Source organism: Salvelinus namaycush, chromosome 9, assembly GCF_016432855.1.
Source record: "Salvelinus namaycush isolate Seneca chromosome 9, SaNama_1.0, whole genome shotgun sequence".
NCBI classification, from domain to species: domain Eukaryota; kingdom Metazoa; phylum Chordata; class Actinopteri; order Salmoniformes; family Salmonidae; genus Salvelinus; species Salvelinus namaycush.
The window spans coordinates 43,986,867-44,002,119 of record NC_052315.1 but is presented as its reverse complement, the minus strand read 5'-3'; the positions used below and the strand labels follow the sequence as shown (position 1 = coordinate 44,002,119).

Genomic DNA, 15,253 nt, shown 5'->3' with positions numbered 1-15,253 from the left:
TTTTTTGCCTGGTCACATACAGCTGATGTGTTGTACATTGAAGTCCACAAGCGAAGGGAAAAGGTGAGAGGAGGAGAGTGCATAGATGCGAGAAGGAATACAATGTGGCTGCTATGAAAGTGAACTGTGTTTGCGCGTGATCAGGGGTGTATTCATTCCGCCGATTCTGTGGAAAAACATTTATTGAACGGAAGCAAACGAAACGGTGATACCTGAATACCTGAATTTGTCCAATAGAAACTCTTGTTTGCAACTGTTGAACTAATGATTACACCCTATATCAGCTAGATGCAGGCAAGAGTTTCTATTGTACAAATTCAGGTATTCAGGTATCACCGTTTCGTTTGCTTCCGTTCAAGAAATGTTTTCCCACAGAATCGGCAGAATACATGTGCAAGGCGGTATTGAATGTGTCACTTCTCTCGATCTGTGTGCACCTACGTTGTAAACTTTAATTTAAAGGCTAGGTTGTAGCAACCTCATGATGGGTTTAGGGAACATTTGAGTATCATGTAGTAGCCTAAACTTATCGATGTTACATTAAACTGGGTGAATGGAATATGAATGACAGTAATAGAAATAAGACCATGCTCATGGAAAAAATTAATTGTCCTGCCTCATAAACGCCACTGGCTGATACTGGCGTTTGCCCATGCTTAAATTAATAGTCAGAATATGCGTAGAGACATCTCTGCATGGTCTGGCGAAGTGTAATTATGAGAAGATTTACAAGGAGGTTGAACGAGATTTAACAGTTTGGGAGAAGTTGCCTGCTTCTTTACAAACTAGGGTCGCTTCCATAAAGATGAATGTGTTGCCACGTATTAGTTTCCTGAGCATGATGATCCCGATCCCTCCACCAGTAGGCTATTGGGGAAGGATTGATAAACATATACATACATACCTTTGGAATGGCAAACATCCAAAGATTGGGTTTGAGGTGTTATAACTACAGAAGTGTAATGGTGGACTTGCATTACCAAATGTTTGTATTTACCACCAATCTTGATCAGTCTACATCAGTCTCTTGGAGAACTATTGAGGAAGAACTTGTTTCACCTACTAGATTGCAGGATGTGTTATTGTCTGGTATATCTAATAGGAAATGCATGCTGTATTTTGGTCCTATCATTTCTAACACAATAGAGAATTTTAGGAACGTTGAGAAGTGTGTAGGTGTTAACTGGAAATGGCATCTTCATACCCCTCTATGGCATAACAAGGCTATCACTTCCTGTAATAAACCGTTAGTCTAGAGCCTGGTCTGCAAAAGGGATCAATATTTGGATTTATTTGACCTTTATTTAACTAGGCAACTCAAAGGGTCTTCTTAGTTTTCAGGAACTTTGTCTTCGTTTTGATTTGCAAGGGTCGTCATTCTTTCTATACTCTTAAGACTACAGTCAGCGCTTTGTGCCTGTGGGGTTCCGTGGGGTACAAGTGTGGGAAGGCACCCGGTGATAGAGTGGATTTTTACATTCCAGTCCAGAGGTTTTGTGTGTGCTATTTCTTCTCATCTTACAACGATTAAAGCAGAAAGATCTCTCAATGGTTAAAGCATGGGTAGATGATTTGGCTGTCGATGATGAGGCTATTGATTGGGAGAATGTTTGGGAGAATATATTTCACTCATCAAAGAACCCGAACCATCAATTCATTCATTTTAAACTTTGTCATAGATCGTACTGGACACCACTTGTAAGATTTCATGCAAAACAGACCCATACTGTGACCTATGTAACCTCAATACACTTGGTACATACAAACATATGATATGGGATTGTCCTGAGGTTTATGAGTTTGAGGAAAGTGTCGTATATCCTCTCTGACATGGTTGATAACACTGTACCCCTTGAACCAATTACGCTGTTGCTTAACAATGACACAGGTATGCAGCTGAATGAGAAACAGCTAAAAGTTTGGCTGGCTGGGTTGACTGCTGCCAAAAAACGTGTTGTTCAGCGCTAGTTGTCACCACATGACCTTAATATAAGGAAATGGCTAGCATGCTTTCAGGATGTAATTATGTTGGAGTTATCCACTGCTTGTATGAATAAAGCCAGTCCTAGCACTCTGGAAACATGCAAAGTATCCGCCTCAGAAATCTCTCTAAACTGTTGGATGTGATGTAAAATGCTTACTTGATGGTGTTGTATTAGCAAATTGACTTTGCTGTGTATATTCTAGTGTAGTGCGTGTTGTTTATTTTAATTTTAAACAATATATTTAGATAAAAAAATTGGGGGAAAAGTGTCATTTTAATTTTATGGTTGGATTGCCCTTGTGACCCAATAAAAAACAATTGTTCACAGAAAATAATATGCGTAGAGAGAAAAGTGCATAAAAAGGGAATTAAGTTTCATTTATGCACGCATAACTGAGGTTTGAATTCCCCCCTAAGTGCATAGGACACAAGTTCAGCAACATGGCAGCTAATATTACATGGGAGAAGGATGTGGATCGACTAGCTGTTTGAAAGCAAAGGACCAAGCCCACATTACAAACACTGCATGAGATAGTGGACTAGCTTTAACCAGCATTGGAAGTTCAGGGTATACAATCACATTTGCACTGAGGATAAACCACATTGCGGTGAAAAAGGTCATCTCAATTATGGGGTGTTGTAGTAAATACTGTGTTGTGGCTGCTTTGCGTGATGTACTGTTGTCTCTACCTTCTTGCCCTTTGTGATGTTGTCTGTGGCCAATAATGTTTGTAGCCTGTTTTGTGCTGCTACCATGTTGTGCTGCTGCCATGTTGTGTTGCTACCATGCTGTGTTGTCATGTGTTGCTGCCATGCTATATTGTCGTCTTAGGTCTCTCTTTATGCAGTGTTGTCTCTCTTGTCGTGATGTGTGTTTTGTCCTATATTTTTATTTAATTTATTTATATTTTTAATCCCAGCCCCCGCCCCCGCAGGAAGCCTTTTGCCTTTTCGTAGGCCGTCATTGTAAATAAGAATTTGTTCTTAACTGACTTGCCTAGTTAAATAAAGTTTAAATACAATAAATACAATTTAAATAACTTAAATAAATGTCAGGCTTCAGACTTTTGTGCTTGGCCTCTGCCCTGTACCTGAATGAACATGCTCTTTGTACACTGATTGTTTGACATTAATGCACTGTGAGTGTGACATTCCTCCTTGTCCTGCAGGCATGGGAGGGAGGGATGGGGGTGGGTGGTAGGGATGGGGGTGGGGGAGAAGCATGAAGCCTTGCAGAGCTCCACTACACACAGAGAACAGACCTGGGAAACTTCTCAGTGTGGGAGAAGAAGGTTTCTTTTTGTCCCTCTCACCATTAGTTTTTCTCTCACTTTGTCTCTCTCATCTCTGTTTTTCTGCTGTGAGTCTGGGGTATTATGTCAGTCAGATTCAACGCAGTTTGAAGGTCTTCTTTTACACTGATCATCTTCTCCTCATCCAATAAAGCTATGCAATATTCTAGGGGATTAGGAACCAGACTCTTAATGACTCTTAATGCACGCTTTATTACCAGGGAGAAAGGTACAGTGACTGGAAACTCTAGGTAATATTATGGCAACACCGAAGCTTGCTCCTCTGCCTGACTACCTCCCACCTGTGCCATTGGAATGTGCACGCATCCGGCCCAGCTGTGGCGGAGGGAGCTGTCCAAGCCGGCAAAGCAGCTGAGTGGCCAGGTGGTAGTGGTGAAGGTGCGGACTGAGGACAGGAGTGTCAGGGTGAACTGGACTGGGGCTGTAGGCACTTTGAGGCCTCACTAGTAGGTTGGGGGAGGATTCTAACTGTCTCTATACAAAATCACTCTACTGGACGTGGCCGTTTGAGAACTTTGGGTTCTCTGATTGTGAATACATCAAAGATCAAGGACATAATGAAGCAGAGCTTGCCCAGCCAAAGTATGTATGTGATAATATCAAATATTGTCTACATGAGAGATGAAGAGGCATTTCGCCAAAGTAAGTGATAGATCACACAGTATATCCACAGAGAAGAAAGACAACTCACCGTCGTCGTAGCGCTGCCTGGAGGCGGTCCCGGGAGCGGCACTGGGCACGCCCTCGTACAGCCCCTCCCCCACAAAGTCTGTGTAGAAGAGCATAAAGGACATGACGGCCATCCAGCTGCAGAGCTGTGCCACGCACAGCTGCCTCATTACCTGGGGCACGTGGCAGTAGCTGTGGTAGATGGCTGGCGTCATGGACCAGAACGTCCTCAGCAGGCACAGCAGCGGGCCCGACTTGAGCAGCCGCAATTTGCATTTGAGCAGGTAGCAGCAGGAGCGTGGAATGCTGCAGTGGCCCGCCTCCAGGAGAGGAGCTGGCTCCAGGGCCGGCACACCAGCACACGGCGGCTCCTCCGACACCTTCATGGTGATCAGCACGCTGGTCACGAAGATGAGGATGAGCATGAAGAAGAGGCACTCTGCCTGGCCGCCCAGGTAGACGGACAGCAGGCCCCGGCTCCAGTCTAGCGCAGGCAGCAGGTAGCCCACACAGCCTCCGAGGCTGACCATAAAGGAGAACATGGCGAAGGCCTGGTTGCAGTCCTCCTCGTCGCGGTACAGGTCCGAGAGGAGCGCCTCTAGCGGCGTGAAGCACACCTGGCCACAGAAGTCGAGCAGGCCCACCCCGAGGATGAGGAAGGCCACTTCTAGGGTGCGTCCGCCCCAGGTGAAGTAGGCAGCCAGCAGGTCGGCATGGGGGATGATGAGGAGGGCTAGGAGGACACCCAGGGACAGCAGCCAGATGAAGGGCCGACGGCGGCCATAGCTGCTGTTGCAGTGGTCACTGGCTGAGCCAATCACAGGGATGAAGATGAGACCTAACACTGGGCCGATACCTGGGGGAGGAGAGAGAGAGAGATAGATAGAGAGATAGAGATAGGAGGGCATCAGTGATGTTGATTCATTGGTTGTCAGTTACAAAGTCAAAGGGTTTCTAGGTTGGTGTGTAAAACCAGTTAGTTTAGTTATCAGTATCAAAGCAATAGTCATAAACACATAAAATAGTTAAGTAGGTAAACGCTGATTCCCTTCAAGAACAATTGCGTGAGTTATAAGCCAACATAATAGTTATTGGATTTGAGTTTTTCCACAAAATATCCCTGTGAACTCTAATCCAACAAATGTCCTGGCTGCATCTGATGTTGTCTGGTATCTTCCAGTTTACTACCTTCCCCATGCTGATAGGGCTTGGAGGCAGGATCTCCGGGGGTCTGTGGCCCACTGGCCCCATCACTGCTCCATCCATCTCTCTGAGTGCTAGTGAAGGCTGCCTACAGATGGTTCTGTGCCCCAAGCTAACCCACCATAGGCGTCCCTCTCTTCCCCACTGCTGGATTGGGCTAATTAAAACACCCCATGACAAAGGATGCTTGTGGAGCAACACAACGTACATTCCCCACAATGGCCAGATGTATGCCTCTGGTTTCACAATGGGAGCATGCATGGGATGCTTGTTTTGAAAACATGGTTTAAAATTCCATAGAGAAGAAAAATAGAACATTAATTGGATCCACATGAGGGATGCCATGAGTGTCATTCTGATGAAATATGTGTGTAGACTGGAGTACTGTATGAATAGGTACATTCCATTTTCCATTTCCAGACAATGACCTTTTATGTAAGGGATAATCAACGATCTATTGAAAATAATGAACGACGTGGAAGGTGTGTTCTATGATGTGCTAGCCGATTGGAACTAACCTTCCACGGAGTTGCATTATTTTCCAGAGTTGATTATCCCTTTTATACCATGGCTATAATTGAACACATTTGACGCTAGAAATGTGTTCATTTGCAAGAAGGTATGTGCTCAACCTCCATTGAAGTAGCTAGCAAGTTTACTAGATAGCTATATTTGAAGTCAGAAGCTTACATACACCTCAGCCAAATACATTTAAACTCAGTTTTTCACAATTCCTGACATTTAATCCTAGTAAAAATTCCCTGTCTTAGGTCAGTTAGGATCACCACTTTATTTTAAGAATGTGAAATGTCAGAATAATAGTAGAGAGAATGATTTATTTCAGCTTTGATTTCTTTCATCACATTCCCAGTGGGTCGGAAGTTTACATACACTCAATTAGTTTTTGGTAGCATTGCCTTTAAATTGTTTAACTTGGGTCAAACGTTTCGCGTAGCCTTCCACAAGCTTCCCACAATAAGTTGGGTGAATTTTGGCCCATTCCTCCTGACAGAGCTGGTGTAATGGAGTCAGGTTTGTAGGCCTCCTTGCTCACACACGCTTTTTCAGTTCTGCCCACAAATATATAGGATTGAGGTCAGGGCTTTGTGATGGCCACTCCCAATACCTTGACTTTGTTGTCCTTAAGCCATCTTGCCACAACTTTGGAAGTATGTTTGGGGTCATTGTCCATTTGGAAGACCCATTTGCGACCAAGCTTTAACTTCCTGATTTATGTCTTGAGATGTTGCTTCAATATATCCACATATTATCCCTTCCTCATGAGGCCATCTATTTTGTGAAGTGCACCAGTCCCTCCTGCAACAAAGCACCCCCACAACATGATGCTGCCACCCCCTGTGCTTCACGGTTGGAATGGTGTTCTTTGGCCTGCACGCCTCCCCCTTTTTCGTTCAAACATAACGATGGTCATTACGGCCAAACAGTTCTATTTTTGTTTCATCAGACTAGAGGACATTTCTCCAAAAAGTACAATCTTTGTCCCCATGTGCAGTTGCAAACCGTAGAATGGCTTTTTTGTGGTCATTTTGGAGCAGTGGCTTCTTCCTTGCTGAGCGGCCTTTCAGGTTATGTCCATATAGGACTCGTTTTACTGTGGATATAGATACTTTTGTACCTGTTTCCTCCAGCATCTTCACAAGGTCCTTTACTGTTGTTCTGGGATTGATTTGCACTTTTCGCACCAAAGTACGTTCATCTCTAGGAGTCAGAACGCGTCTCCTTCCTGAGCAGTATGACGGCTGCGTGGTCCCATGGTGTTTATACTTGCGTACTATTGTTTGTACAGATGAACGTGGTACCTTCAGGCGTTTGGAAATTGCTCCCAAGGATGAACCAGACTTGTGGAGGTCTACAATTGTTTTTCTGAGGTCTTGTGATTTTTACATGATGTCAAGCAAAGAGGCACTGAGTTTGAAAGTAGGCCTTGAAATACATCCATAGGTACACCTCCAATTGACTCAAATAATGTCAATTATTTTTTTATTTCAAAAGCAGCTCAAACATAGAACATGTAAGATTAAACTATACGGTGCGTTATAGGGAATTATACAACGGGTGGGTCTAATCTTGAATGCTGATTGGTTAAAACTGCATTCCAGATGGTGTATTCCACAAGTTACCACCAGCTAAATCTATGAGTTAAAATGCCGATTTACCCTGTTCCATCTGACTACGCAAACCACTGTCTCATCAGCCTAACCAGGCAATTTATAAACTTAATCTCCACTTTAAAAAGCATCAAGACATTATCTCACATTTCTTTTAGGCTAACATTTATTTGTATAAACCTTGCTATCTGTCTCTCTGACATTTGCAACATTGTTTCAATATTCAAATTCGATCTCCAACTGTTGCATGGAATTAGCATTATTTTTATGGATATATACAAAGAAAAATCTATGGAAAACTGGTAAAAAGAAACGAAGTGCAGCTAGTTTGCAGTCTTTTCAGCTTCAGTTTGAAGTGATTGTGTTAGCGGTGTTGTTGGCTAGCTCCTCTGAACAATGTCCTGATGAGAGAGAACATGTTCTGTGCCAGGCGAAATCGTGCATCATTAGCTCATTGTTATGGATGTATCCAAATAAATAGCACTAGAAAACAGCTTAAACAAATACAAATGCTGCTACTTTGTTGTTATTCTGGCTCACTGTTTGACGTGACTGTAAGTTAGCCGTAGTTGGCTAGCTAGCAAGCAAGGGATAAGAATGTTGCCAGCCAGTATGGCAATGGAACATTTTGAACGAATGACTGTCCATAGATGCTGTCTAAGCTGTCCATAGATGCAGAACAAAAAGACTTAACGACTGGGTCGTGTCTCTAGCAACCGAACCGATAGAATGAACAATCAGCTGGCTTGGGTAGCAACTCTAGATTTGCGTCAGGACTATATCTTGTGGAAGGATGAAATAGTATGAATAAAATAATCAAAATAATGTTTTTAATGAGAATATGTAAATCATTTTTTGAATATGTTGGTAACCCCTTATATAAAAGTGATAATGCCCTTGAAGCCGTTGTTTGGAGGATATATTGGCACGGTTTGCTAACAACATCTGTGCCAATATATCTTTCAAACACCGGCTTCTCTGGCATTATCACTTAAATAATGCATGCTCTAGAATGCCAATCAGAAACGAGTGTTCAACAGTGCGATGGTATAAGTATGGGATAATCTACCTTGATGGATATCTGACAACAACATATTGTTGAAACTGTTACACAACTAAATACAATACATTTAATCGGGATTTAGCCGTTCTCAGGAAAAAATGTTTTCTTAAGGTAAAAAAGACACAGTTATGTATAGTAGAGAGGAAGGGACACACTGTGTGCGTCAGATGGACAGACGGACGGATAGACAGAGTGGATCACTACAGTCCAACCCTCAGTCACATATTTGCCTGGCTGCCACAGGAGCTGTGGAGGCCCATCATAACAATCCAGCGTGTACAGCTTCAACTCTCACTCACACACAACCCTACACTGCTTAATATAAGCTATCCTTACCTCACCACACAACACATACAATACCAGGCAGTGACTTTGTCAGCTGCTACAGAATCACACAGTGATTGTCACCAATACAAATTATCAGTGTGTCCTCGGCCATGTCTGACATCAAACACTATCAACTGATATGAGAAAAATCCACAACAAGTCTGGCGACCAACAACCTTGCACAAACAGAACGTTGCATTGATCACTCTTAACTGGATATACACTTTATTCATCTTAAATATTCCCATTACAAACATAATGTGCTCTCTAACTAGGGTTTGGCGGTATCCAGACTTTCTTATCGTCATATTGTCCTACTCTCATACTTGGATATACGGTATTACCGGCTTAGCAGACAAGGGGTCGCCAAAAAAACGAGAAAAAAAGTCAATTGGGTGTCTATTAACAGAACGCTAACAAAGTAATAGCACATTTCAATGGAGGCTGCTAGCTAAGTATGCTAACGAGAGCAAACAAAAATCAACTAATTGTAAAGACAGGCAATCCAGTTCATAAAGTTATACATACTGTATATAGGTAGGAGCTACCAAATGTCATTTTTGGTGAGTTTGGACATTTACATGCGAATGTGAACGAGAGACATTGTGCAAATTAACAAAGTTTGGACGCATGCTTGTCTGGCTCTGGCTTGTCTGGCTCTGGAGCTGCATGTGTAGGCTACAAGTTGTGTCTGTCTGGAGTCGCAATGGGCCTGCCTGCTCTGAGAGGATTGGGGAGGAGCAGACAGGCTGAGAGGAGGAAAAATGTAAGGAATTCAAGATAGTGGCAGCTGTACAAATAACTCATCCAGAAAGCTAACACAATATGATGCCCCGTCACCTTGTTAATTCAGCCACTTACTTAGATTAATTAGCAAGTTCAATTTAGGGGTCGCGTTCATGCAGAATTCTGCGTTTTTCACGCAGGAAAAAAAGATAAAACGCATAAGAATTATCTTGCTGGGTTTTGTAAACGCAGATGTAAAATGCTAGTTATTGTAATTTCTGCTCGGCATTAGACTAATTTCATGCTTCAGTTGCACTTCTCCACTGAGATGAGAATTCATGAACTGGCATTCTATCAGCAGACAGAGCTCTGACTGATGTGTAGCTATTTTTCTCCGGTACATTTCTCAGTGTTGCCAGACCTGGTAAAATGCAAGATCAACTTTAAGCAAAACACTTTTTATGATAAACATTATAAATATGATAGCCATGCATCGATTTAGCAAAAAAAGCCCTTGCTTTTTAATTGTTAGCTCATTTACTTCTGTGGCTGCCAGCCAATTAGCGTTGCACTTTTTTCTGCCGAATGTTTAATTACATATTTCTTTTCACCTTTATTTAACCAGGTAGGCAAGTTGAGAACAAGTTCTCATTTACAACTGCGACCTGGCCAAGATAAAGCAAAGCAGTTCGACACATAACAACACAGAGTTACACATGGAGTAAAACAAACATACAGTCAATAATACAGTAGAAAAATACATCTATATACAATGTGAGCAAATGAGGTGAGATAAGTGAGGTAAAGGCAATAAATAGGCCATGGTGGCGAAGTAAATACAACATAGCAATTAAAACACTGGAATGGTAGATTTGACAGTAGATGAGTGTGCAAAGTAGAAATACTGGGGTGCAAAGGAGTAAAATAAATAAATAAATACAGTAGGGGAAGCGGTAGTTGTTTGGGCTATTTATAGATGGGCTATGTACAGGTGCAGTGATCTGTGAGCTGCTCTGACAGCTGGTGCTTAAAGCTAGTGAGGGAGATAAGTGTTTCCAGTTTCAGAGATTTTTATAGTTCGTTCCAGTCAATGGCAGCAGAGAACTGGAAGGAGAGGCGGCCAAAGGAGGAATTGGCTTTGGGGGTGACAAGTGAGATATACCTGCTGGAACGCGTGCTACGGGTGGGTGCAGCTATGGTGACCAGCGAGCAGAGATAAGACTTTACCTAGCAGGGTCTTGTAGATGACCTGGAGCCAGTGGGTTTGGCGACGAATATGAAGCGAGGGCCAGCCAACGAGAGCGTACAGGTCGCAGTGGTGGGTAGTATATGGGGCTTTGGTGACAAAACGGATGGCACTGTGATAGACTGCATCCAATTGGTTGAGTAGGGTGTTGGAGGCTATTTTGTAAATGACATCGCCGAAGTCGAGGATCGGTAAGATGGTCAGTTTTACGAGGGTATGTTTGGCAGCATGGGTGAAGGATGCTTTGTTGCGAAATAGGATGCCAATTCTCGATTTAACTTGGGATTGGAGATGTTTTATGAATCTGGAAGGAGAGTTTACAGTCTAACCAGACACCTAGGTATTTGATGTGTCACACTAATTTATTTTCTGTGGAAAACTATACTAACACGTCCCTGATCACTCTATTGAAGCAAAAAAATATTGTTTACATTCAATATAAAATACAAACCCTGTCAATTCTGGCTACTTTCTCCCGTTGTGCTATTTATAAACAAACACAATGTAAAATAATGTGACAGGTGAAATGAAGAATGCAATCTGCTTAATCTCCTAACGTATTGCACAAGTTGACTGCAGGTATTTACTTAAAAAGTAGCCACAAATATTAAAATGTAGAGTTGGGCGATATACTGTGTTTTACAATATAACGGTATTGATGCACGGACCAGTTTGCATTTTTACTTTACCTTCTAAAACAGTATTTGAATGTTTGGTTTGTTAAATGTGATACACTCTGTGTAACGTCCATTTTTATAGTTTACTTCACTACTTGAGTCATCTCTCTCTGCTCTCCCTCGCTCCATGCTGCTTTTTACACCTAAAGTGCATTCGGAAAGTATCCCTTTCCCACATTTTGTTACGTTACAGCCTTATTCTAAAATGGATCAAATATATATTTTTCCCTCATCAATCTAAACACAATACCCCATTATGACAATGCAAAAACAGGTTTTTATCATTTTTTCCCACATGTATAGAAAAAATTACAGAAATACCATATTTACATAAGTATTCAGACCCTTTGCTTTGAGACTCGAAATTGAGCTCAGGTGCATCCTGTTTCCATTGATCATCTTTGAGATGTTTCTACAACATGATTGGAGTCCACCTGTGGTAAATTCAATTGATTGGGCATGATTTGGAAAGGCACACACCTGTCTATATAGGGTCCCATAGTTGACAGTGCATGTCAGAGCAAAAACCAAGCCATGAAGTGGAAGGAATTGTCCGTAAAGCTCTGAGACAGGATTGCGTCGAGGCACAGATCTGGGGAAGAGTACAAAAAAATGTCTGCAGCATTGAAGGTCCCCAAGAACACAGTGGCCTCCATCATTTTTAAATGGAAGAAGTTTGGAATCACCAAGACTCTTCCTAGAGCTGGCCGCTCGGTCAAAATGAGCAATAGGGGGAGAACGGCCTTGGTCAGGGAGGTGACCAAGAACCCGATGTTCACTCTGACAGAGCTCCAGAGGTCCTCTGTGGAAATGGGAGAACCTTCCAGAAGGACAACCATCTCTGCAGCACCCCTCCAATCAGGCATTTATGGTAGAGTGGCCAGACGGATGCCACTCCTCAGTAAAAGGCGCATGACAGCCCACTTGGAGTTTGCCAAAAGGCACCTAAAGGACTCTCAGACCATGAGAAACAAGATTCTCTGGTCTGATGAAACCAAGAATCAACTCTTTGGCCTGAATACTAAGCGTCACGTCTGGCGGAAACCTGGCACCATCCTTACGGTGAAGCATGGTGATGGGAGCATCATGCTGTGGGGATGTTTTTCAGCGGCAGGGACTGGGAGACGAGTCAGGATCGAGGGAAATATGAATGGAGCAAAGTACAGAGAGATCCTTGATGAAAACCTGCTCCAGAGAGCTCAGAACCTCAGACTGGGGTGAAGGTTCACCTTCCAACAGGACAACGACCCTAAGCACACAACCAAGACAACGCAGGAGTGGCTTCGGGACAAGTCTCTGAATGTCCTTGAGTGGCCCAGCCAGAGCCCGGACTTGAACCCGATCGAACATCTCTGGAGAGACCTGAAAATAGCTGTGCAGTGAAGCTCCCCATCCAACCTGACAGAGCTTGAGAGGATCTGCAGAGAAGAATGGGAGAAACTCCCCAAATACAGGTGTGCCAAGCTTGTAGCGTCATACCCAAGAAGATTCAAGGCTGTAATCGCTGCCAAAGGTGCTTCAAAGTACCACGTAAAGGGTCTGAATACTTATGTAAATGTGACTGACTGCCTTGATTCAGTCTTATGTAGCAAAATTTGAAACTGTGTTTTTTTTTTTACATTGGATAAAAGCAGGGACACAAAGCTACAAAAAGGTATAGCATACAATGCATTTGAGGAACAATGGGAAAGTAATTCTGCTTTGAAAGTTAAACTTGTGACCTCACTTTTGAGAAAATGGCCTTTGAATGTTTTGGTACCTACTGGAGAGCTCTTCTTTGTCTACACCCATTCAGCATCGTTCACAGCCTCTTAAGCTTTAGCCCCACCCATATCTTTAAGGGTTGATCTGAGTGTTCTGCCCTAACAACAGCAGTCAAGCACCCAAGCTAACTGGCTAATTTGCTAGCTACTTCCAGACACAAATGAGAGAACAGCTCACTGACCATTTTACTTGCCCTAGCAGAGATGGTTAGGCTGTTTTTATGTTATCCAGAGCGTTGGTGACTGCAACTGTACTGCTGGCAACAATTTGTGCTTTTTTGCCAACGTTTACTGACACCGGCCATATTCAGGGTGTTGAGCGTTCGAAAATTCGTCACAAATTCTGCACTCAGACGAAAGCGCTCTGAAATCGAAGTAGATAGTCAGAGCGAATTTACCAGTTATGTCTATCAACAGTTGCGGTGACATTCTATTGAAATGGATACTTGCATAGTGGAGTCTTTTGTTAAGACATGTAGCTAGCTAGCTAGCTAAACAATGAATCATAATCCCAACTCATGACGTTACTACCCTGCATGAATAGCTAGTTAACATTAGGCTATAACTAGCAACGTAAATGGCTCTGAAATACGAATAATAAGATCATACACGTAACATTAGCAAGCAAGCCAGCCAGCTAACGTTAGCTGGCTGGCTGGCTTGCTTGCTAATGTTACGTGTATGATCTTATTATTCGTATTTCAGAGCCATTTACGTTGCTACTTTTTCTGTGGCTAAACCAACTAGGCTCGTAATTTAACAATTTTATTCGTATTTACAGATGGCATACACGTTTGTTATTAAGGCACATGAAAGTTCACATGTTCCAGAAGGCATTTCTGCCAAAAAACGCATTTTGATGAAAATAAATGAACTTTTAAGTTCAAGGCTCTCCTGTGAAGTAGTGACCAATGACATACGGGGGAAAAAACTATTTAATAATAGAAGAATAAGAATAAGGCTGAAACGTAACAAAATGTGGACGAAATCAAAGGGTCTGAATACTTTCCGAATGCACTGTACCTATTCCCGCCCCCTGTCACTCAAGGAGCGCATTTGTTGTTCCTCGACTACGAGACAATTGCGTTCAGTCTGCATGGTTAAGGCAGCACATGCAACAATGTTGATGACAGCGATGCTGTTTTCACTTTGCTCCAATCAGAATGGAGAAAGACCCATTCAAATCGCTTATGATGTATGTGTTGCCACCCTAGGGTCACGCACTACTCAGAAAGCAAATGTATAACTTTTATTATTAAAAAACATAAAATACCGTCATTTTTCATACCGTGATATGATATGTGACCATATCGCCCAGCCCTATCATAAACGGTATTGAAAAACCATCCCGTGGCTATTTCCAAATACCCAGTTCTACGTTATATACAGTATACCGCCCAAGCCTATCTCTAACTCATATGCAGTATACACACAACACCATGTGCTTTCCAAGTCATATACAGTACAAACTCTACAGTGTGAATTTCTAACATAAGACATGCCCCTGGCCCCCTATCCAGAAAGCTTGCTTCCTCCTGACAGACATAGAAGAGTCGATTAAACAATTAAAGAGTGGCAACTGGCAGTATTAATCCAGAAGTGGCCATTAGATCAAGTAGATGGCCTGCATCTGAGAATCTGACACTACTCCTGGGGAAATTAGCCTTAAGACCCCAGGACACAATATCCATCTCCATTACTAAACACTCTGCCGTTCCATTAGACAAAACTAAGGGGGGGGGGAGCAAAGCATTTATTTTGTGCCATTTCCAGATGAGGTTTACAGGCTGTGGGGGATGACACAAATGCTATTTTTCTCCCATTCGCATGCAGCTGTTTAAAGAGAGGGATAGAGGAGTGTACGTTAACACACATAATATTACTGTATCTGTCTATTGGAGATGTAATTGCCACATGCACGTTTCGGAGTGGCAATCTCAATCCGTTTGGTCACAACGTAATCTGAGAGAGAGAGAAGAAATGCCTTCACAGCAAACCATGTGATAGCCATTTGCGCGCGATAGGATAATGCAGCTATTCACATCGCCTACACAAAAAATGCCCTGCCGCGCGGTGGCTATATATACACGGTGTCTTTTTTAAAAACCTGAAGTTCTAATGTAGCATTAAGGTTAGGTCAAACACAACAGCAT

General features: G+C 42.6%; 1 protein-coding gene across 1 annotated transcript in view; it reads right to left on the bottom strand.

Annotated features, from left to right (window-relative positions):
* LOC120054105 (solute carrier family 45 member 3-like) overlaps nucleotides 1-15,253 on the bottom strand; it is a 50,084-nt gene that overhangs the window by 8,452 nt on the left and 26,379 nt on the right. The window contains exon 3 of the mRNA XM_039001493.1: nucleotides 3,989-4,822. Coding sequence (XP_038857421.1) covers nucleotides 3,989-4,822 — 834 coding nt within the window. The remainder of the gene's footprint in view (nucleotides 1-3,988; nucleotides 4,823-15,253) is intronic.